Here is a 24,806-nt window from a genome sequence, read left to right as displayed (position 1 = left end):
TAGTAATATTTCCGGGACTCATCGCCCGTGTGTTCGGTGAGTGGTGGCAGCGTGTATGATCGGGTGTGTGGCCTGGGTCGGTGAGTGGTGGCAGCGTGTATGAGCGGGTGTGTGGCCTTATGATTGGCAGACAGTAGTGGTAATATTTCCAGGACTCATCGCCCGTGTATTCGGTGAGTGGTGGCAGCGTGTATGAGCGGGGTGTGTGATCCTTATGATTGGCAGACAGTAGTAGTAATATTTCCGGGACTCATCGCCCGTGTGTTCGGTGAGTGGTGTGTTGTGGATTCTGTTTTTGGGCTCCCTCTGGTGGTTACAGCTGGTACTGGGTGACTTTGGTGGGTTGCGGTCTCTGGTTTCCACCTGTCCATCAGAGGCTGGGTGTTTCCTATTTAACCTGGCTTTCCTGTCATTCCCTTGCCGGCTATCAATGTATCAGTGTGTCTCTGTTACCTTTGCTACCTGCTCCTAGGCCTTCAAGACAAGCTAAGTCTGGATTTCCCTGTTTCATGTTTGCTTTCATGTTTTTAGTCCAGCTTGCAGATATGTAATTCTCTGCTGCTGGTTGCTCTAGTGGGCTGAAATTACCACTCATGTACCATGAGTTGGCACATGAGTTCAAGTAATTTCAGGATGGTATTTTGAAGGGTTTTAAGCTGACCGCGCAGTTCACCTTTTGTAACCTCTGCTATCTAGCTTAAGCGGGCCTCATTTTGCTGAATCTGTTTTCATAACTACGTTTGTGCCTTCCTCTCATTTCACCGTCATTATATGTGGGGGGCTGCTATTTCTGTGGGAATATTTCTCTGGAGGCAAGATAGGTCTGTGATTCTTCTGATAGGGGTAGCTAGATCTCCGGCTGGCGCGAGACGTCTAGAGTCCCCCCAGGAACGTTCCCCGGCTGCTGTTAGTTGAGTGTTGAGGTTCAGGATCGCGGTCAGCTCAGGTTCCATCACCCTAGAGCTCGTCCTGTTTTTGCCCGTGTTATGTGTTTAATTCCCTGCCATTGGGAACATGACAGTATAGCCGGCCCACAAAGTGTTAATTGTTTGGGCTGAAGCAGGAGAAAAAGAAGTGTTGAAGGGAAATTTTTTTTTTTTTCCTCAGAGTTTTGCTGCCTAGCCCTTAATTGCTGTCTAGCTGCTTCTTACCTCCTCTTAACCCTTGAATGGCTCTGACCTTAGCTGTTTAACATGGATGTCCAGAGTTTGGCTTCCAGCCTGAATAATCTTGCTGCAAAAGTTCAAAACATACAGGATTTTGTTGTTCCCACTCCTATGTCTGAACCTAGAATTCCTATTCCAGAGTTTTTTTCTGGAGATAGATCTACCTTCCTGAATTTCAGGAACAATTGCAAATTGTTTCTTTTTTTGAAATCTCGCTCCTCTGGAGACCCTGCTCAGCAGGTCAAGATTGTAATATCTTTCCTGCGGGGAGACCCTCAGAATTGGGCATTTGCATTGGCACCAGGGGATCCTGCATTGCTCAGTGTGGATGCGTTTTTTCTGGCACTGGGATTGCTCTATGAGGAACCTAACCTGGAGATTCAGGCTGAAAAGGCTTTATTAGCCCTCTCTCAGGGGCATGATGAAGCGGAAGTATATTGTCAAAAATTTCGGAAATGGTCGGTGCTTACTCAGTGGAATGAGTGCGCCCTGGCTGCAAACTTCAGAGATGGTCTTTCTGAGGCCATTAAGGATATTATGGTGGGGTTCCCTGCGCCTACAGGTCTGAATGAGTCTATGGCTATGGCCATTCAGATTGATCGGCGTTTACGGGAGCGCAAACCTGTGCACCAGTTGGCGGTGTCTTCTGAACAGGCACCTGAGACTATGCAATGTGATAGAATTCAGTCCAGAAGTGAACGGCAAAATTATAGGCGGAAAAATGGATTGTGTTTTTATTGTGGTGATTCAGCTCATGTTATATCAGCATGCTCTAAACGCACAAAAAAGGTTGATAAATCTTTTGCCATTAGTACTCTGCAGTCTAAGTTCATTTTGTCTGTAACTCTGATTTGTTCACTGTCTTCCATTTCCGTCGATGCCTATGTGGATTCGGGCGCTGCCCTGAGTCTTATGGATTGGTCATTTGCCAAACGCTGCGGTTTTAGTCTGGAGCCTCTGGAAGTTCCTATTCCTATGAAGGGAATTGACTCTACACCATTGGCTATGAATAACCCCAGTACTGGACACAAGTGACCATGCGCATGACTCCCGTTCATCAGGAGGTGATTCGCTTCCTTGTACTGTATAATTTACATGATGTACTAGTGCTTGGTCTGCCATGGTTACAAACTCATAATCCAGTCCTGGATTGGAAAACAATGTCTGTGTTAAGCTGGGGATGTCAGGGGGTTCATGATGATGCACCTCTGATTTCAATCGCTTCATCTACTCCTTCTGAGGTCCCTGTGTTTTTGTCTGACTATCGGGATGTTTTTGAGGAGCCTAAGCTCAATTCGCTCCCTCCTCATAGGGATTGTGACTGTGCTATAGAATTAATTCCTGGCAGTAAGTTCCCTAAGGGTCGTTTATTTAATCTGTCAGTGCCAGAGCATACTGCTATGCGGAATTATATTAAGGAGTCCTTGGAAAGGGGACATATTCGTCCATCTTCGTCCCCTCTGGGAGCAGGTTTTTTTTTTCGTGGCTAAAAAAGATGGTTCCCTGAGGCCTTGTATAGATTATCGCCTTCTGAATAAGATTACAGTCAAATATCAGTATCCATTGCCATTATTGACTGATTTGTTTGCTCGCATTAAGGGGGCTAGGTGGTTCACTAAGATAGATCTTCGCGGTGCGTATAATCTTGTGCGGATAAAGCAGGGTGATGAGTGGAAAACCGCATTTAATACGCCTGAGGGCCATTTTGAGTATTTGGTAATGCCTTTTGGACTTTCTAATGCTCCTTCAGTCTTTCAGTCCTTTATGCACAATATTTTCCGTGAATATCTGGATAAGTTTATGATTGTGTATTTGGATGATATTTTGGTGTTTTCTGATGACTGGGAGTCTCATGTTCTACAGGTCAGGAAGGTGTTTCAAGTCCTGCGGGCCAATTCTCTGTTTGTGAAGGGCTCAAAATGTCTCTTCGGAGTCCAGAAGATTTCTTTTTTGGGGTACATTTTTTTCTCCTTCTACTATTGAGATGGATCCCGTCAAGGTTCAGGCGATTTGTGACTTGTCACAACCTACATCTGTTAAGTCTTCAGAAGTTCTTGGGTTTTGCTAATTTTTATCGTCGGTTCATTACTAATTTTTCCAGTGTTGTTAAACCTTTGACTGATTTGACTAAAAAGGGTGCTGATGTTGCTAATTGGTCTCCTACGGCTGTGGAGGCCTTTCAGGAACTTAAGCGCCGGTTTTCTTCTGCTCCTGTGTTATGTCAACCAGATGTTTCACTTCCTTTTCAGGTTGAGGTTGATGCTTCCGAGATTGGAGCGGGGGCGGTTTTGTCACAGAGAAGTTCCGATGGCTCGGTGATGAAGCCATGTGCGTTCTTTTCTAGAAAATTCTCGCCCGCCGAGCGCAATTATGATGTGGGTAATCGGGAGCTTTTGGCCATGAAGTGGGCATTTGAGGAGTGGCGTCATTGGCTTGAGGGTGCTAGACATCGTGTGGTGGTCTTGACTGATCACAAAAATCTGATTTACCTTGAGTCTGCCAGGCGTCTGAATCCTAGACAGGCCCGTTGGTCGTTGTTTTTTTCTCGTTTCAATTTTGTGGTTTCATACCTGCCAGGTTCAAAGAATGTGAAGGCAGATGCTCTTTCCAGGAGTTTTGTGCCTGACTCTCCTGGAGACTCTGGGCCTACTGGTATCCTTAGGGATGGGGTAATATTGTCCGCCGTCTCCCCAGACTTGCGACGTGCATTGCAGGAGTTTCAGGCGGATAAACTTGATCGTTGTCCACCAGAAAGACTGTTTGTTCCGGATGATTGGACCAGTAGAGTCATCTCCGAGGTCCATTCTTCTGTGTTGGCTGGTCATCCTGGAATATTTGGTACTAGAGACTTGGTGGCCAGGTCTTTTTGGTTGCCTTCCTTGTCAAGGGATGTGCGCACCTTTGTGCAGTCTTGTGAAGTGTGTGCTCGGGCTAAGCCTTGCTGTTCTCGGGCCAGTGGGTTGTTGTTGTCCTTGCCTATCCCGAAGAGGCCTTGGACGCACATTTCCATGGATTTTATTTCAGATCTCCCTGTCTCACAGAAAATGTCCGTTATCTGGGTTGTGTGTGACCGCTTTTCTAAGATGGTTCATTTGGTACCCTTGCCTAAGTTGCCTTCCTCCTCTGAGTTGGTCCCTTTATTTTTTCAGAACGTGGTTCATTTGCATGGGATTCCGGAGAATATCGTTTCTGACAGGGGATCCCAGTTTGTGTCTAGATTTTGGCGGACGTTTTGTGCTAAGATGGGCATTGATTTGTCTTTCTCGTCTGCATTCCATCCTCAGACGAATGGCCAGACGGAGCGAACTAATCAGACCTTGGAAACTTATTTAAGGTGTTTTGTTTCTGCTGATCAAGATGACTGGGTTGCCTTTTTGCCACTGGACGAATTTGCCCTTAATAATCGGGCTAGTTCTGCTACTTTGGTTTCTCCTTTCTTTTGTAATTCGGGGTTTCATCCTCGTTTTTCCTCTGGTCAGGTGGAGCCTTCGGATTGTCCTGGAGTGGACGTGGTGGTGGACAGGCTACATCAGATTTGGAATCAGGTGGTGGACAATTTGAAGTTGTCTCAGGAGAAGACTCAGCAGTTTGCTAATCGCCGTCGCCACGTGGGTCCCCGACTTCTTGTTGGGGACTTGGTGTGGTTGTCTTCTCGTTTTGTCCCTATGAAGGTCTCTTCTCCTAAGTTCAAGCCTCGGTTCATCGGTCCTTATAAGATCTTGGAGATTCTTAACCCTGTATCTTTTCGTTTGGATCTCCCAGCATCGTTTGCTATTCATAATGTGTTCCATCGGTCGTTATTGCGGAGGTATGAGGTGCCCGTTGCTCCTTCGGTTGAGCCTCCTGCTCCGGTGCTGGTGGAGGGAGAATTGGAGTATGTTGTTGAGAAGATCTTGGATTCTCGTGTTTCCAGACGTAAACTCCAGTATTTGGTTAAGTGGAAGGGTTATGGTCAGGAGGATAATTCCTGGGTGGTCGCCTCTGATGTTCATGCGACTGATTTGGTCCGCGCCTTTCATAGAGCTCATCCTGATCGCCCTGGGGGTTCTCGTGAGGGATCGGTGACCCCTCCTCAAGGGGGGGGTACTGTTGTGGATTCTGTTTTTGGGCTCCCTCTGGTGGTTACAACTGGTACTGGGTGACTTTGGTGGGTTGCGGTCTCTGGTTTCCACCTGTCCATCAGAGGCTGGGTGTTTCATATTTAACCTGGCTTTCCTGTCATTCCCTTGCCGGCTATCAATGTATCAGTGTGTCTGTTACCTTTGCTACCTGCTCCTAGGCCTTCAAGACAAGCTAAGTCTGGATTTCCCTGTTTCATGTTTGCTTTCATGTTTTTAGTCCAGCTTGCAGATATGTAATTCTCTGCTGCTGGTTGCTCTAGTGGGCTGAAATTACCACTCATGTACCATGAGTTGGCACATGAGTTCAAGTAATTTCAGGATGGTATTTTGAAGGGTTTTAAGCTGACCGCGCAGTTCACCTTTTGTATCCTCTGCTATCTAGCTTAAGCGGGCCTCATTTTGCTGAATCTGTTTTCATAACTACGTTTGTGCCTTCCTCTCATTTCACCGTCATTATATGTGGGGGGCTGCTATTTCTGTGGGAATATTTCTCTGGAGGCAAGATAGGTCTGTGATTCTTCTGATAGGGGTAGCTAGATCTCCGGCTGGCGCGAGACGTCTAGAGTCCCCCCAGGAACGTTCCCCGGCTGCTGTTAGTTGAGTGTTGAGGTTCAGGATCGCGGTCAGCTCAGGTTCCATCACCCTAGAGCTCGTCCTGTTTTTGCCCGTGTTATGTGTTTAATTCCCTGCCATTGGGAACATGACAGTGGTGGCAGCGTGTATGAGCGGGGTGTGTGATCCTTATGATTGGCAGACAGTAGTAGTAATATTTCCGGGACTCATCGCCCGTGTGTTCGGTGAGTGGTGGCATCGTGTATGAGCGGGTGTGTGATCCTTATGATTGGCAGACAGTAGTAGTAATATTTCCGGGACTCATCGCCCGTGTGTTCGGTGAGTGGTGGCAGCGTGTATGATCGGGTGTGTGGCCTGGGTCGGTGAGTGGTGGCAGCGTGTATGAGCGGGTGTGTGATCCTTATGATTGGCAGACAGTAGTAGTAATATTTCCGGGAATCATCGCCCGTGTGTTCGGTGAGTGGTGGCAGCGTGTATGATCGGGTGTGTGGCCTGGGTCGGTGAGTGGTGGCAGCGTGTATGAGCGGGTGTGTGATCCTTATGATTGGCAGACAGTAGTAGTAATATTTCCGGGACTCATCACCGTGTGTTCGGTGAGTGGTGGCAGCGTGCATGAGCGGGTGTGTGGTCTGGGTCGGTGAGTGGTGGCAGCGTGCATGAGCGGGTGTGTGGCCTGGGTCGGTGAGTAGTGGCAGCGTGTATGAGCGGGTGTGTGGTCTGGGTCGGTGAGTGGTGGCAGCGTGCATGAGCGGGTGTGTGATCCTTATGATTGGCAGACAGTAGTAGTAATATTTCCGGGACTCATCGCCCGTGTATTCGATGAGTGGTGGCAGCGTGTATGAGCGGGTGTGTGATCCTTATGATTGGCAGACAGTATTAGTAATATTTCCGGGACTCATCGCCCGTGTGTTCGGTGAGTGGTGGCAGCGTGTATGAGTGGGTGTGTGGTCTGGGTCGGTGTGTGATTTATGCCCCCATTACAGCATAGGACAGAGGTTGAATGCTGGACTGAGAGTGGGGAGATAGATTAACCCTTGCAGGCACAACCCAAAGTCGCGTGCTGAGAATTGTATACATGACAATGGGATTTGTATGATGCGGTCTCATGATCGGCTCAGAGGGGCGCAGTATATGAGTCTGAGGGCACTGCATGTGGGTCGCAGAACGTGTATGACGCCCGTGAGGACTCAGCGGTATGTGGGATTTGTATGATGTGGTCTCATGATCGGCTTAGAGGGGCGCAGTATGTGACTGAGGGCACTGCATGTGGGCCTTCGGATGTGTATGACGTGGTCACATGATCGGCTCAGAGGGCGCGGTATGTGGGTCGCAGTGCGTGTATCACGCGTTCAGATGATCGGCATAATGGGCATAGTATGTGGGACTTGTTTGACGCGTTCACATGATCGGCTCAGAGGGCGCAGTATGTGGGATGTGTATAACGTGGTTGGCTCAGAGGGCGCGATATGTCTTATGTGTCTGACATGGTCACATGATCGGCTCAGAGGGTGCGCTATGTGGGATGTGTATGACGTGGTCACATGATCTTCTCAGAGGGTGCGGTATGTCTTGTGTCTGACATGGTCACATGATCGGCTCAGAGGGCGTGGGATGTGTATAACGTGGTCACATGATTGGTTCAGAGGGCGCGATATGTCTTATGTGTCTGACATGGTCACATGATCGACTCAGAGGGTGCGCAGTATGTGGGATGTCTATGACATGGTCACATGATTGGCTCAGAGGGTGCGCTATGTCTTATGTGTCTGACATGGTCACATGATCGGCTCAGAGGGTGCGCTATGTGGGATGTGTATGACGTGGTCACATGATCTTCTCCTAGGGTGCGGTATGTCGCCTTGGGACGTGTATGACGCGGTGACTGCTCTTTCCTTTTTACAGGTTTGGAATCCTCCATTTTGCCCCTGATGTACCTGTGAGCAGAGACAGGTGAGTGTGCGGACCCCCGGCATGTTCTGGGGCACACTACAAACGTATAAACTAATCAGCCTCACCCATCTAATGTTGTGCAGCTCCTCCTCTTAGATCCAATACAGCCAGTAATTGGCTGCAGTGGTCACTTGTGTGTGTGTCAGTCAGTAGAGAGTGGCGGGTGATGGGGAAACATTGTGACCAGAGAGGCAGGAGTCTGTGCTGACTGTTCTATCACCACCTTAGTAGTTAAAAGCAATGTGTCAGGACTCTGAACATTTTTTACCTCTTGTGCATTACTGCCCTTTTCCAAGATGGCGTCTTTGGTCTCATGTGCACTGTGTCTTCCTGCTATAAAACTCCACCCCAGCCTTCAGTCTGTGCTAGAGTGTTCTGCCTTGCATCCAGCTCCTGACCTCTGATTACTCCCTGGCTATACACCTGCTCCTGTGAACCTGTGTGGTGATCCTGCTACTCTGCACTGAGTTCCTGCTGCATACACAAGTTTCCAGTAATCTGCCTTCATCTGCTGCTCGTGTTTACTTCCATCTGCATTTGCTGGACATGTAAGCTGTTTCTGCTTTGCTATAACCTGAGACTATTACCCAGGCCTCCCTGGTTGTGCTAAGATATGATTTGATCTGCCTAATAAGCATATCTATCTGTGCCTGGACTAAGACAAGGATTTATTCGTGTCAAGTATCCTCAAGAATAACTGTGCTTCATAGACTTTCTGCTGGATTCCTGTTGTGGATTCTGTTTGTGGGCTCCCTCTGGTGGTTACTGCTGGTACTGGGTGACTTTGGTGGGTTGCGGCCTTTGGTTTCCACCTGTCCATCAGAGGCTGGGTGTTTCCTATTTTACCTGGCCTTTCTGTCATTCCCTTGCCGGCTATCAATGTATTCAGATGTGCTCTGTTTGGTTCCTGCCTACCTGCTCCCAGATCTTTCAGGATAAGCTAAGTGCTGATTTTCAGTTGTTTGGTTTTTTTGTCCAGCTTGCTTATTATGTCTCTATGCTAGCTGGTAGCTCTAGTGGACTGAGGTTCTCCCCATGTGCCATGAGTTGGCACATGGGTTCTTGTAATCTCAGGATGGTTTTTTGATTAGGGTTTTTTGCTGACCGCTCAGACCCCTTTTGTATCGTTCTGCTTTCTAGTTTACAGCGGGCCTCAATTTGCTAAACCTATATATATCATCTCTATGTGTGTGCCTTCCTCTCATTTCACCGTCAATACATGTGGGGGGCAACTATACCTTTTGGGGTTCATCCCTCTGGAGGCAAGTGAGGTCTTTATTTTCTCTGCAGTACTAGTTAGCTCTTAGGCTGGTGCGTGGCGTCTAGAACCAACGTAGGCACGCTCCCTGGCTATCTCTAGTTGCGTTTGTCAGGCGTAGGGCAGCGGTCAGCCCAGGTTCCATCACCCTAGAGCTCGTAATTTTTGCGTTTGTCAGGCGTAGGGCAGCGGTCAGCCCAGGTTCCATCACCCTAGAGCTCGTCCGTTATTTATTTGTACCTTGCTTGTCCTGTGCTATCCCTTGCCATTGGGGATTCATGACAGTATAGCCGGCCCACAAAGTGTTAATTGTTTGGGCTGAAGCAGGAGAAAAAGAAGTGTTTAAGGGAAATTTTTTTTTTTTTTTTTTTCCCTTCAGAGTTTTGCTGCCTAGCCCTTAATTGCTGTCTAGCTGCTTCTTACCTCCTCTTAACCCTTGAATGGCTCTGATCTTAGCTGTTTAACATGGATGTCCAGAGTTTGGCTTCCAGCCTGAGTAATCTCGCGGCAAAAGTTCAAAACATACAGGATTTTGTTGTTCACACTCCCATGTCTGAACCTAGAATTCCTATTCCAGAGTTCTTCTCTGGAGATAGATCTACCTTCCTGAATTTCAGGAACAATTGTAAATTGTTTCTTTCTTTAAAATCTCGCTCCTCTGGAGACCCTGCTCAACAGGTCAGGATTGTAATATCTTTCCTGCGGGGCGACCCTCAGAATTGGGCATTTGCATTGGCACCAGGGGATCCTGCATTGCTCAGTGTGGATGCGTTTTTTTCTGGCATTGGGATTGCTCTATGAGGAACCCAACCTGGAGATTCAGGCTGAAAAGGCTTTGTTAGCCCTCTGTCAGGGGCATGATGAAGCGGAAATATATTGTCAAAAATTTCGGAAATGGTCGGTGCTTACTCAGTGGAATGAGTGCGCCCTGGCTGCAAACTTCAGAAATGGTCTTTCTGAGGCCATTAAGGATATTATGGTGGGGTTCCCTACGCCTACAGGTCTGAATGAGTCTATGGCTATGGCCATTCAGATTGATCGGCGTTTACGGGAGCGCAAACCCGTGCACCAGTTGGCGGTGTCTTCTGAACAGGCACCTGAGACTATGCAATGTGATAGAATTCAGTCCAGAAGTGAACGGCAAAATTATAGGCGGAAAAATGGATTGTGTTTTTATTGTGGTGATTCAGCTCATGTTATATCAGCATGCTCTAAACGCACAAAAAAGCTTGATAAATCTTTTGCCATTGGTACTCTGCAGCCTAAGTTCATTTTGTCTGTGACTCTGATTTTTTCACTGTCTTCCATTTCCGTCGATGCCTATGTGGATTCGGGCGCTGCCCTGAGTCTTATGGATTGGTCATTTGCTAAACGCTGCGGTTTTAGTCTGGAGCCTCTGGAAGTTCCTATTCCTCTGAAGGGAATTGACTCTACACCATTGGCTATGAATAAACCGCAGTATTGGACACAAGTGACCATGCGCATGACTCCCGTTCATCAGGAGGTGATTCGCTTCCTTGTACTGTATAATTTACATGATGTACTAGTGCTGGGTCTGCCATGGTTACAAACTCATAATCCTGTCCTGGACTGGAAAACAATGTCTGTGTTAAGCTGTGGATGTCAGGGGGTTCATGATGATGCACCTCCGATTTCTATCGCTTCATCTACTCCTTCTGAGATCCCTGAGTTTTTGTCTGACTATAGGGATGTTTTTGAGGAGCCTAAGCTCAATTCGCTCCCTCCTCATAGAGATTGTGACTGTGCTATAGAATTGATTCCTGGCAGTAAGTTCCCTAAGGGTCGTTTATTTAATCTGTCACTGCCAGAGCATACTGCTATGCGGAATTATATTAAGGAGTCCTTGGAAAAGGGACATATTCGTCCATCTTCGTCCCCTCTGGGAGCAGGTTTTTTTTTCGTGGCAAAAAAAGATGGTTCCCTGAGGCCTTGTATAGATTATCGCCTTCTGAATAAGATTACAGTCAAATATCAGTATCCATTGCCATTATTGACTGATTTGTTTGCTCGCATTAAGGGGGCTAGGTGGTTCACTAAGATAGATCTTCGTGGTGCGTATAATCTGGTGCGGATAAAACAGGGTGATGAGTGGAAAACCGCATTTAATACGCCTGAGGGCCATTTTGAGTATTTGGTAATGCCTTTTGGACTCTCCAATGCTCCGTCAGTCTTTCAGTCCTTTATGCACAATATTTTCCGTGAATATCTGGAAAAATTTATGATTGTGTATTTAGATGATATTTTGGTGTTTTCTGATGACTGGGAGTCTCATGTTCTACAGGTCAGGAAGGTGTTTCAGGTTCTGCGGGCCAATTCTCTGTTTGTGAAGGGCTCAAAGTGTCTCTTCGGAGTCCAGAAGATTTCTTTTTTGGGGTACATTTTTTCTCCTTCTACTATTGAGATGGATCCCGTCAAGGTTCAGGCAATTTGTGACTGGACACAACCTACATCTGTTAAGAGCCTACAGAAGTTCTTGGGGTTTGCTAATTTTTATCGTCGGTTCATTGCTAATTTTTCCAGTATTGTTAAACCTTTGACTGATTTGACTAAAAAGGGTGCTGATGTTGCTGATTGGTCTCCTGCGGCTGTGGGGGCCTTTCAGGAACTTAAGCGCCTGTTTTCTTCTGCTCCTGTGTTGTGTCAACCAGATGTTTCACTTCCTTTCCAGGTTGAGGTTGATGCTTCCGAGATTGGAGCGGGGGCGGTTTTGTCACAGAGAAGTTCTAATGGCTCGGTGATGAAGCCATGTGCATTCTTCTCTAGAAAATTCTCGCCCGCCGAGCGCAATTATGATGTGGGTAATCGGGAGCTTTTGGCCATGAAGTGGGCATTTGAGGAGTGGCGTCATTGGCTTGAGGGTGCTAAACATCGTGTGGTGGTCTTGACTGATCACAAGAATCTCATTTACCTTGAGTCTGCCAGGCGTTTGAATCCTAGACAGGCTCGTTGGTCGTTGTTTTTTTCTCGTTTCAATTTCGTGGTTTCATACCTGCCAGGTTCAAAGAATGTGAAGGCAGATGCTCTTTCCAGGAGTTTTGTGCCTGACTCTCCTGGAGACTCTGGGCCTACTGGTATCCTTAGGGATGGGGTAATATTGTCCGCCGTATCCCCAGACTTGCGACGTGCATTGCAGGAGTTTCAGGTGGATAAACCGGATCGTTGTCCACCAGAAAGACTGTTTGTTCCGGATGATTGGACCAGTAGAGTCATCTCCGAGGTCCATTCTTCTGTGTTGGCTGGTCATCCTGGAATATTTGGTACTAGAGACTTGGTGGCCAGGTCTTTTTGGTGGCCTTCCTTGTCTAGGGATGTGCGTACCTTTGTGCAGTCTTGTGAAGTATGTGCTCGAGCTAAGCCTTGCTGTTCTCGGGCCAGTGGGTTGTTGTTATCCTTGCCCATCCCGAAGAGGCCTTGGACGCACATTTCCATGGATTTTATTTCTGATCTCCCGGTTTCACAGAAAATGTCCGTCATCTGGGTTGTGTGTGACCGCTTTTCTAAGATGGTTCATTTGGTGCCCTTGCCTAAGTTGCCTTCCTCCTCTGAGTTGGTCCCTTTATTTTTTCAGAACGTGGTTCGTTTGCATGGGATTCCGGAGAATATCGTTTCTGACAGGGATCCCAGTTTGTGTCTAGATTTTGGCGGACGTTTTGTGCCAAGATGGGCATTGATTTGTCTTTCTCGTCTGCATTCCATCCTCAGACGAATGGCCAGACGGAGCGAACTAATCAGACCTTGGAAACTTATTTGAGGTGTTTTGTTTCTGCTGATCAAGATGACTGGGTTGCTTTTTTGCCACTGGCCGAATTTGCTCTTAATAATCGGGCTAGTTCTGCCACGTTGGTCTCTCCTTTTTTTTGTAATTCGGGGTTTCATCCTCGTTTTTCCTCTGGTCAGGTGGAGTCTTCGGATTGTCCTGGAGTGGACGTGGTGGTGGACAGGCTACATCAGATTTGGAATCAGGTGGTGGACAATTTGAAGTTATCTCAGGAGAAGACTCAGCAGTTTGCTAATCGCCGTCGCCGCGTGGGTCCCCGACTTCTTGTTGGGGATTTGGTGTGGTTGTCTTCTCGTTTTGTCCCTATGAAGGTCTCTTCTCCTAAGTTCAAGCCTCGGTTCATCGGTCCTTATAGGATCTCGGAGATTCTTAACCCTGTATCTTTTCGTTTGGATCTCCCAGCATCGTTTGCTATTCATAATGTGTTCCATCGGTCGTTGTTGCGGAGGTATGAGGTGCCCGTTGTTCCTTCGGTTGAGCCTCCTGCTCCGGTGCTGGTGGAGGGAGAATTGGAGTATGTTGTTGAGAAGATCTTGGATTCTCGTGTTTCCAGACGCAAACTCCAGTATTTGGTTAAGTGGAAGGGTTATGGTCAGGAGGATAATTCCTGGGTGGTCGCCTCCGATGTTCATGCGACTGATTTGGTCCGCGCCTTCCATAGAGCTCACCCTGATCGCCCTGGGGGTTCTCGTGAGGGTTCGGTGACCCCTCCTCAAGGGGGGGGTACTGTTGTGGATTCTGTTTGTGGGCTCCCTCTGGTGGTTACTGCTGGTACTGGGTGACTTTGGTGGGTTGCGGCCTTTGGTTTCCACCTGTCCATCAGAGGCTGGGTGTTTCCTATTTTACCTGGCCTTTCTGTCATTCCCTTGCCGGCTATCAATGTATTCAGATGTGCTCTGTTTGGTTCCTGCCTACCTGCTCCCAGATCTTTCAGGATAAGCTAAGTGCTGATTTTCAGTTGTTTGGTTTTTTTGTCCAGCTTGCTTATTATGTCTCTATGCTAGCTGGTAGCTCTAGTGGACTGAGGTTCTCCCCATGTGCCATGAGTTGGCACATGGGTTCTTGTAATCTCAGGATGGTTTTTTGATTAGGGTTTTTTGCTGACCGCTCAGACCCCTTTTGTATCGTTCTGCTTTCTAGTTTACAGCGGGCCTCAATTTGCTAAACCTATATATATCATCTCTATGTGTGTGCCTTCCTCTCATTTCACCGTCAATACATGTGGGGGGCAACTATACCTTTTGGGGTTCATCCCTCTGGAGGCAAGTGAGGTCTTTATTTTCTCTGCAGTACTAGTTAGCTCTTAGGCTGGTGCGTGGCGTCTAGAACCAACGTAGGCACGCTCCCTGGCTATCTCTAGTTGCGTTTGTCAGGCGTAGGGCAGCGGTCAGCCCAGGTTCCATCACCCTAGAGCTCGTAATTTTTGCGTTTGTCAGGCGTAGGGCAGCGGTCAGCCCAGGTTCCATCACCCTAGAGCTCGTCCGTTATTTATTTGTACCTTGCTTGTCCTGTGCTATCCCTTGCCATTGGGGATTCATGACAATTCCTCTGAAGTTTCCTATAGACTTCTAAGCTGCGTTTATTATTTGCACCAAGTGTTGTGGACTTGAGTTTCTCTCTGCACCTGTTTGAACCACCGTGTGATAATATAGACTTTACCACATATAAAACTGTGTCCTGTAGTTGTCTTGTTCCACTCAAAGAGTCTCCTGAGTTATCCCCTATAATTATTACACAATGATTGCCTGGGCGACCTCTGCATGCCGTCTGATCGCTGGTCGTAGTTCTCCATGCTGACTATTTCCTCTTCTTCTTTCAGTTGTATGCGGATCCTGCAGAGAGCAGAGCTGAGCGGCTGGCAGTGCGGGTAAGTTCCCAGTCTGGACTCCCTGTCGTGGTAAGAGTCCCGTACCATTAAACGTCTTTCTGACAGGACATCGCGGCTCTTCTTCAAGTACTGGCACCAAGACGAGATGACGCAGAAGCTGCTGAGTCTGCGGGATGCGGCAGTCACTGTGCAGAAGTGTAAGTAGGGTGGGTGTGATATGGACCCCCAAATGAAGAGAAGGCGTCCTGTCTGGGGTCACCATCTGTACATTGTGCCCAGGATATCACCACCACAATACTCTGCCTATATAGTGGTTCTCATCCTGTCTGCAGTCCTCGGTGGTGGTCATCATCCTCTGTATGTAGTCCTCGGTGGTGGTCGTCATTTTCTGTCTATAGTTACCAGTGATGGTCATCATCCTCAGTCTATAGTTTTCCATTGGTGATTGTGGTGGTCATCATCCTGTGTATAGTTCCTGCTGGTGGTGGGCACCATCCTCTATCTATAGGCCTCGGTGGTGGTAACTGTGGAGACATGAGGGTCAGTGGGTGCTCTCGACAGCTGGCCTGGCTGTCTTTATAAAGACTGCACAGGCCAGGGCTTATCCACTAAATGCCCATACTCCTTCCCTGTGGGCAGAACACTACTTGGACAACACATGGTGAGGGTACCACACTCCATTAAGACTTTTTTGAGTCCGTTAACAACATATCTAACATCTCCAGCCGGAGAGTTAAAATGCTTAGTGAAGTTGTGCGTCAAACCTGGAGAGGAGTTTAGAGCTCACTGATATGTGCTGGCTCGGGCCAGTGATATGGAGGAGGGTGGAGGTGTGGAAGATCAGGACAGAGAAGTACGCAGCTGGGTAAATGTTACAAGAAGGAATAAGGGGAAAAGTGCCAGGGAGGTTCTGATCTGACACAACCAAGTAAATATACCTGTTTGGCTGATATTAGGCATGGAGACCCAGGACGTCACGGTTCACGGGGAACATACCTTTATCATCCGCACCACTCACACCAATTTGTTACGAATCAGGGTTGTTGGTTGCCCCTGGTTCCTTCCAAAGGGGATTTATCTATACCCCACTTCCCAGTTCCGGTTTGGAACTTGCAGCTCTCTGGCGCCCCCCTTAGCCTCAGGTCAGTCGGGGTACTGCACCTAGGGTAATTAGTCACCAGAAGGGTTGCCTGTTATGCACTAGCTGTTGGGCACTCTGCAGCGAGGGTGATATAACTACTCCCACTCAGGCGGGAGCAATAATTATCAACGCCGCCGTCGCTACAAAGCCTCCTAAACGCACAGAACAAAGTATGCTGCCACCAGCTCCGATTTTCCAAAAATTAACGGGTCCGGAGCCAACCCAAAAAAGTAGCACAATTCACCTCAGAGGATGCGACAGTTCGTTTAGAGCAGTGTTCCCCAACTCCGGTCCTCAAGAGCCACCAACAGGTCATGTTTTCAGGATTTCCTTAGTATTGCTCAGGTGATGGAATTATTGCCTGTGCAAGTGGTGCAGTTATCACCTGTTCAATACTAAGGAAATCCTGAAAACATGACCTGCTGGTTGCTCTTGGGGAACACTGGTTTAGAGCATGGAGAGACAAAGCTGGTAAGTTTATATTTTACTCCAAACACAGGTAGGCAGTGTTTGCAAAGTATAAAAAGAAATCATAAATAAGACACATCATGTTTACAATACAGTTACAAATAAAATGGGATTAAAATTGAAAAGAACACTTACAGGTCATTATATCATTGCATCATGGTGGCCGTGTGCTAAGGAGATGGATCAAGGTGCATCAGAACAGTTTGCAGAGCTGATGTTGGCTTGCTTCCTGGGCCAAAACTGAGTCACAACTCACCAGGGTTAAGATATGCCCTCTCGTCGTGACATCACTGAGTGGGCTGAGTTATGAAATGCACTCCTCTTTTCTCAGAATTATGAAAACTATTTTCATGCCTAACTCGCTGTATGAAAATCTCGTATACGAAAGATCCGATGATCAGAATGTGCCCCACATTATGGGAATTCTTTTAAGTGTAAATACGGAGTGATTACCTGAACCGCTTACTGAGAAATCCGCACTTTGCCCTCGTTGCATTTAGCTGCTAGCGCTTTCAGTGAATGATAGATCTATCGATGGACATCCGGAATATATAATTCTTATAATCTTAGCCCGGATCGGTGCCCCGATTTATCCCATTAATAGAACATAGAAATGCCTGCAGTTCGGACTGTGCTGGCTGCAGCAGGCCCAGGACTGTGCTGGCTGCAGCAGGCCCAGGACTGTGCTGGCTGCAGCAGGCCCAGGACTGTGCTGGCTGCAGCAGGCCCAGGACTGTGCTGGCTGCAGCAGGCCCAGGACTGTGCTGGCTGCAGCAGGCCCAGGACTGTGCTGGCTGCAGCAGGCCCAGGACTGTGCTGGCTGCAGCAGGCCCAGGACTGTGCTGGCTGCAGCAGGCCCAGGACTGTGCTGGCTGCAGCAGGCCCAGGACTGTGCTGGCTGCAGCAGGCCCAGGACTGTGCTGGCTGCAGCAGGCCCAGGACTGTGCTGGCTGCAGCAGGCCCAGGACTGTGCTGGCTGCAGCAGGCCCAGGACTGTGCTGGCTGCAGCAGGCCCAGGACTGTGCTGGCTGCAGCAGGCCCAGGACTGTGCTGGCTGCAGCAGGCCCAGGACTGTGCTGGCTGCAGCAGGCCCAGGACTGTGCTGGCTGCAGCAGGCCCAGGACTGTGCTGGCTGCAGCAGGCCCAGGACTGTGCTGGCTGCAGCAGGCCCAGGACTGTGCTGGCTGCAGCAGGCCCAGGACTGTGCTGGCTGCAGCAGGCCCAGGACTGTGCTGGCTGCAGCAGGCCCAGGACTGTGCTGGCTGCAGCAGGCCCAGGACTGTGCTGGCTGCAGCAGGCCCAGGACTGTGCTGGCTGCAGCAGGCCCAGGACTGGCTGCAGGACCTCCATGGCAGTATTGTCACGAATCGGGGGTGACCTTTGGCCAGTACACGGCTATCACATGTGCAGGGGGGACTTATCTTAGTTATCCCACCACTGCTACAATGTGATGAAAGCATAAACAAGGCTATTGACCTATCAATTTAACGCAGGGGTTTATTTTAGTTATCCCACTGCTGTTACAATATATCACGAACTGCAGGAATTTATGTATATCCCGTTTTCCAGTTCCGCTTCGGGACTTGCAGCTTTCCGGCGCCCCCCTTACCCTCAGGTCAGTCAGGGAACTACACCTAAGATAATTAGTCGCTGGACGGGCTTCTTCACTGTGGACTGGCTAGCAGGCACGCTGCAGCGAGGGAATTATAAATGCTCAGGCCGCAGCCAGAATATAGCTTATAAAACCCTGTTCTGTCACTGCCAGCTGCACCCACATAGCCCAGAACACACTTCGCTGCCACAAGCTCAGATTTCTCACAGAGGGGTTTGAGCCAACCCAAATTAGTAGAGTAATTAACTTCAGAGGACTTAGGGTTTTAGAGCAAGGAAAATGAGCTAGTAAATATTATAACTTTTACTCCAAAAAGATTAGGCAGTGTTTTACAAAAGTATATAAAGATTTTACAATAGGAGACAATTTAAAGTATGTACAAAGCAATTACAAAAAAAAGGGGAATAAAACAGAAATGAACACTCAAATGTGGCTTAGGTCATTCCAGGCTAACCATGCTGGTAGGAGGAGCCATATATCCCAATTCATCAGGGGGGTCTTGATGCAGTGAGGTCCCAGGCAAGAATGAAGACTGGGTTGAGTGCAAAAACTTATACTGCTGGGCTTGAGTCATCCCCAAAGGGGGTTGAGTTACCCTCGCCCTCCCCTTTTCTCAAAGCTACAGATTTGTTAGCAACACTTGCAATATTCATATCTTACCTGGAGCACTTAGCAGAGTGACGGCATACACATCACTTGTCTTATATTGAAATTAGTCTTCTAATTAATCTAGACTCGGGCTAGCTAGTCCACTCTGTTTAGGAGAAATCCATTTCTCTGATTTCTTGGTGCCAGACTCCAGCCAGAGGCCTGTTGTGAAGCTAAATTAAATCCCATTCCGAATATGCATCCATCTTTTTTCTATCATTGATTGGACCCTAGATATGCCCTTTTTACTATCTCCCATATCTACAAAGAAAAGCATGTTTCTTTTGGACAAAGCCAGTTCTGGGCTAATTAACATTCCGACTGGAGGGGGAAAAGAGCAGAGAAGAGTTTCAAGGCTCCCCGCTGGGTTTCAGTTACACAGGAATTGTGCCTAGGCAAGCGAAGGCAGTGGAAAGAGGAAGGGGGGTCGGAGCCCACAGCGCGTGTGATAACGGGAAATGAAAAATCCTACTCCATTTTATAGATTCACGTGACAGGTGTTTTCATAAATACTGCAAGTGCCATGAGCGTTACTAGAAAGGCAGCGGAAGCTTAGGGAGATAAATGAGTGGCTTATAAATTGGTGCATGAAGGAAGGGTTTGGGTTCATGGAGAACTGGGCCGACTTCTCTGTCAGTTACAGGTTCCACGGTAGGGACGGGCTGCACCTCAATGGGGAAGGTGCAGCTATTCTTGGGGAAAAAAATGGGCAAGAGGGATGGAGGAGCTTTTAAACTAGGACCTGGGGAGGGAGGGTAGTTGTGCTAATAAGGGGACAGAGTAGATAGAGTGAGACAGTTGTGGTCACTGAGGGTTTAGGAGTGCTGGGACATTCAAGGATCATAGGAAGGGGAGAAGGAGTAATACTTGTGCTAATAGTATTAAATGTTTACTAGCAAATGCAAGAAGTCGAGCAAACAAAATGGGTGAACTGAAGACTCTTATGACGGCCACAGAATACGATGTGGTAGGCATTACGGAGACCTGGCTGACGAGAGCCATGACTGGGTGTCAAACGTAGAGAGTTACACTGCATTTAGAAAGGACAGGGATGATAATAAAGGGGGAGGGATGTGTATATTTATTAAATCTGACTTAAGACCAGTGACGACATTGGGGGGCGCTACGACAATGTAGTGTCAGTATGGGGAAATGGACATGGGGACCGCAATAATGAAAAGCTGCTAATCAGAGTTTGCTACAGGCCCCCAAATATAGAGGAGCAAATGCTGCAACTAATTTCTATGAGGAGGTGAGTGCAAATCTGGATGTAGGTAATGTGGCTGATGGGATTTATCTGGACTGATCCTGGACCTCATAACAGTTTTATCCTGAAGCTCCAGAAGCCAGGAATGGTGGAAGGGACATGCAGATGGGTAAGGAACTGGTGAAAAGACAGTGGGGACCTCAAGGGTCGGTGCTGGGAGCAATGGGGACCTCAGGGATCGGTGCTGGGAGCAATGGGGACCTCAGGGATTTGTACCGGGAGCAGCGGGGACCGCAGGGATCTGTCCCGGGAGCAGTGGGGACCGCAGGGACATGTCCCGGGAGCAGTGGGGACCGCAGGGACGTATCCCGGGAGCAGTGGGGGACCACAGGGATGTGTCCCGGGAGCAGTGGGGACCCCAGGGATCTGTACTGGGAGCAGGTGGGACCGCAGGGATCTGTACTGGGAGCAATGGGGACCTCGGATCTGTACTGGGAGCAGGTGGGACCGCAGGGATCTGTACTGGGAGCAATGGGGACCTCAGGGATCTGTACTGGGAGCAGCGGGGACCTCAGGGATCTGTCCCGGGAGCAGTGGGGACCGCAGGGACATGTCCCGGGAGCAGTGGGGACCGCAGGGACGTATCCTGGGAGCAGTGGGGGACCACAGGGATGTGTCCCGGGAGCAGTGGGGACCCCAGGGATCTGTACTGGGAGCAGGTGGGACCGCAGGGATCTGTACTGGGAGCAATGGGGACCTCGGATCTGTACTGGGAGCAGGTGGGACCGCAGGGATCTGTACTGGGAGCAATGGGGACCTCAGGGATCTGTACTGGGAGCAGCGGGGACCTCAGGGATCTGTCCCGGGAGCAGTGGGGACCGCAGGGACGTGTCCCGGGAGCAGTGGGGACCGCAGGGACGTATCCCGGGAGCAGTGGGGGACCACAGGGATGTGTCCCGGGAGCAGTGGGGACCCCAGGGATCTGTACTGGGAGCAGGTGGGACCGCAGGGATCTGTACTGGGAGCAATGGGGACCTCAGGGATCTGTCCCGGGAGCAGTGGGGACCGCAGGAATCTGTTTTGGGAGCAGTGGGGACCACAGAGATCTGTACCAGGAGCAGTGGGAACCGCAGGGATCTGTGCTCAAAGCAGTGGGGACAGCAGGGATCTGTTCCAGGAGGAATGTGGACATCGGGCATCTGTAATGGGAGGAGTGGGGACAGCAGGGATCTGTAATGGGAGGAGTGTGGACATCGGGGATCTGTAATGGGAGGAGTGGGGACAGCAGGGATCTGTAATGGAAGGAGTGGGGACAGCGGGGATTTGTACCGGTAGCAGTGGGGACCGCAGGGATCTGTACCGTGAGGAGTGGGGACCACAAGGATTTGCACTGGGAGCAGTGGGGACCGCAGGGATCTGTCCTGGGAGCAGTGGGGACCGCAGGGATCTGTACCGGGAGCAGTGGGGACCACAGGGATCTCTGCTGGGACCAATTCTTTTTAACCTCTTTATTAATGACCCTGTGGAGGGATTGAGAGTGAAATGTCCGTCACATATGTCAGATATGACAGAGTCTGGAGACGCTGTGGAGAGCGATTTGCTGCCTGCAACATCCTTCAGCATGACTGGTTTGGCAGTGGGTCAGTAATGGTGTGGGGTGACATTTCTTTGGAGGACCGCACAGCCCTCCATGTGCTCGCCAGAGGTAGCCTGACTGCCATTAGGTACCGAGATGAAATCCTCAGACCCCTTGTGAGCCACAGCCGAGCAATACACTTACAAACCCGGTTCTGTTGCTGCCAGCTTTACCCAACAGGCTCAGTATGGTCTGCCACCACCATAACCTGTTCCTTAATTAACAATGGGTCAGGAGCCACCCCAATTAGTAGCGTAATTTACTTCAGAGGACGTGAAAGTACGTTACAGAGCAAGGAGAAACAAAGTGCGAAATTTTTTGTTTTACTCCAAAAGTTAGGCAGTGTTTACAAAATTATCAAAAGATATTATACAAATGAGGCAAGTATCGTATATGTGCAGACAATTACAAAAATAACCGGGATTAAAGATGAAACTAAACATACAGTTGCTTATGTCATTTCATAGCAGACCATGCAGTGCGGGGGAGGGGCGATACATCCAGATGCATCAGAGCAGCTTGCAGAGCTGCTGGTAGTTCTTTTCCTGGGCAAAGACTGCCTCATAACTCAAAAGGTTTAAGATATGCCCAATGGTCGTGACATCACTGAGTGGGCTGAGTTATGAAACGCACTCCTCTTAGAGGGACTGAAGCTTACTGAAAACTCGTAACTGTCGTTGCTCAGGGATGGCACCCCGTATAGCGACCATGGAACTACCATTCTTCCAGGCATGAGCTGGATGTTAATTTGAGCCCAAACATGAAGTGGATATGAGCCCCGGTTAATCAGTAATCCGTTTCTCTGTTTCTGCTAGGTGCTGCACTTAGAGAAAGGCCGGGTGTGTAGCCCTATTGTTGCACATAACAAATATATAACTTTCATGATTTTTGACACCACCTGAGATCGAATTATTCATCATGAATAATTCTCACACAACTCAGTACACGCATGGCTGCAAAAGCATTCCTGAGGGAGGGTGGGAAAGCAGTCACACACTGGAGTTTCACATTACAGCTGCATGCAGGGGGAGGGAGGAGGGAGCAGTGAAAAGAAGATCTTTCTAGGCAGTGTGAAGAGGGGGGTCTCAAAGCCCACAGCGTGTGTCTGGAAAGCCATGGAACCTTCTGGAACTATACTCCGAATATGGCATATTTATATTATCGTGACACATGGTATGGAGGCCTCTTCTATATTACACGGGATGGAGGCCTCACTTATATTACACGGGATGGAGGCCTCCTATATTACACAGGATGGAGGCCTCCCTATATTACACGGGATGGAGGGCCTCTCCTATATTACATGGGATGCAGGGCCTCTCATATGATGATAGGTTGGAAAAGTTGAGCTTGTTTAGCTTAGAAAAAATACGCCTCAAAGGAGATCTGATCTCATTTACATGTATAAATATGTGTGGTCAGTACAGAGATTCAGATTACTACACCGCAGGGGGCTGATGCAATCCATAATCAGTATGCATTCCACAAATTAACATATGCTTTGTCTATAGTCACCACCCTCTGTTCATAGTCCCTGATGGTGGTAGTCACCAGCCTCTGTCTATAGCTCCCTGCTTTGGTCACCATCCTCGTTCTATAGTCCCTGGTGGTGGTGGTCACCAGCTTCTGTCTATAGTCTCTGGTGGTGGTAGTGGTCACCAGCCTCTGTCTTTAGTCCTCGGTGGAGTTCACCAGCTTCTGTCTATAGTCCCTGTTGGTGGTCACCAGGCTCTGTTCATAGTCCCTGGTGGCGGTAGTCACTAGCCTCTGTCTATAGTCCCCGGTGGTCGTAGTTACCAGTCTCTGTCTACAGCTCCGTGCTGTGGTCACCATCCTCGTTCTATAATCCCTGGTGGTGGTGGACACCTGCTTCTGTCTATAGGCCCTGGTGGTGGTAGTGGTCACCAGCCTTTGTCTTTAGTCCACGGTGGTGGTTACCAGCCTCTGTCTATAGTCCGTGGTAGTCACTGGCCTCTGTCTATAGTTTCTATGGTGGTGGTGGTGATCACCATCCTTTGTCTACAGTCCTCAGTGGTGATGGTCATCATCGTCTGCCTGTCGTTCCCATCAGGGTACAAGGGTCACCTCTGCCGCAGAGCATTCCTCAAGCTATTGGAGGAAGTGAGGACACTTGAGAAGAAGAAACGAGAAGAACTGGAGTCAGAGGAGCGGATTAGATGCCAGAAGGAGCAGGAAGCAGAGGCCACTCGAAGTACGGAGCTGCATCATGTTACTGGGGTGGTTACAGGGGGGTGTGATATCACGGTTTTGGGGGCTGTGTGATGTCACTGCTTGGGAGTGGGTGTAGGGATGCGTGGTGTCACTATTTGAGGGTGTGTACAGGGTTGTGTGTTGTCCTTACTTCCATCATACTTTGTCTAATGTCTTACTTGCTCGACGCCATCTTAATGTATTTCAGGAGCCACGTCTCACCCGGTGCCTCTGCCGCGACATAGGCCACTTATAAAGCATTCGAGTGACGCCCCCGCGGAGCCGCCGGTGCCCCGCCCCCGCAGCCGTCTGTTTCAGGCATGTGACAGGATCTTTGCTTTTCTTCACGTGTCCTGCTGTGACCTCAACGCCCGGTGACCGTGTCTTGTCGTTGGTTGCAGCTTTCTCCATTTGACAATCCCATTGTGCGTCCTGGAGTTCCCAGCAGACACGAGGACGGCGAGAAGAAGCTGATGCAGCGGCAGAAAACCCTGCTCTGGTTCAAAGACACTCAGGCTAAGAAGGTTCAGGATGACGGTGTCTACCCTCCATGGCTGCACGGCATGATCTCACGCAGGTAATGTTCCACACATCGGGAAATGAGCCGGCTGATAGTTGCTCAGTGTGAGGGTGACTGACACTGGCTGGATTCTCCTCTGATCTGATGGAAATTACTCAGCGAGCGCAGTATGAGAGTGACTGACAATGTCTGGATTGTCCACTGAGCTGGTGGAGATTTGTCAGCGAGCGCAGTGTGAGAGTGACTGACTGACTGTTACGGAACTGCAACACAGAACTAGGATAGAGGGGGGAAAACTGACCCTGCACTGAGACTAAGCTGATACCCTACGATGGAGTGGGTGACCCATTCCTTGCGAATAGACCCACCTAATATAATCTCAGCGAAGACCTATAGATAGGGGGAAGGAGGTCCCTAAAAGATCTAAGGACTGGGTATAAAAACAGATCACCTCCTAATAGAGAACACAGAGAAGGCTGCAGAAACCAACTGAAAACAGAAACTAATGATAGCAGAACCAGAGGTCCTAGAACTGCATAAAATCCAACACAGAAAGCTATCAAAGCACATAGCCAGGACATTAGTGGATTAACATTGTTGTTCAGCAAGGACTCGGAGGCGGGTGCTGGGTAATAAAGGGTGATACAATCACCTGATCTAAGACAACC

The 24,806-nt window shown here is 49.0% G+C and overlaps 1 protein-coding gene across 2 annotated transcripts in view; it reads left to right on the top strand.

Moving 5' to 3' along the window:
* LOC143801971 (myosin-IIIb-like) overlaps positions 1-24,806 on the top strand; it is a 177,078-nt gene that overhangs the window by 129,556 nt on the left and 22,716 nt on the right. For both annotated transcript variants that reach the window (XM_077281292.1, XM_077281293.1), the window contains exons 20-25: positions 7,763-7,810; positions 14,687-14,734; positions 14,801-14,892; positions 23,479-23,619; positions 23,827-23,936; positions 24,020-24,195. In XM_077281292.1, the coding sequence (XP_077137407.1) occupies positions 7,763-7,810; positions 14,687-14,734; positions 14,801-14,892; positions 23,479-23,619; positions 23,827-23,936; positions 24,020-24,195 (615 nt within the window). The remainder of the gene's footprint in view (positions 1-7,762; positions 7,811-14,686; positions 14,735-14,800; positions 14,893-23,478; positions 23,620-23,826; positions 23,937-24,019; positions 24,196-24,806) is intronic.

The sequence above is a fragment of the Ranitomeya variabilis genome, chromosome 1 (genome assembly GCF_051348905.1).
Source record: "Ranitomeya variabilis isolate aRanVar5 chromosome 1, aRanVar5.hap1, whole genome shotgun sequence".
Taxonomy (NCBI): Eukaryota; Metazoa; Chordata; class Amphibia; order Anura; family Dendrobatidae; genus Ranitomeya; species Ranitomeya variabilis.
Note: the sequence above shows the minus strand (reverse complement) of the source record. Positions and strands in the feature narration are given on the sequence as shown.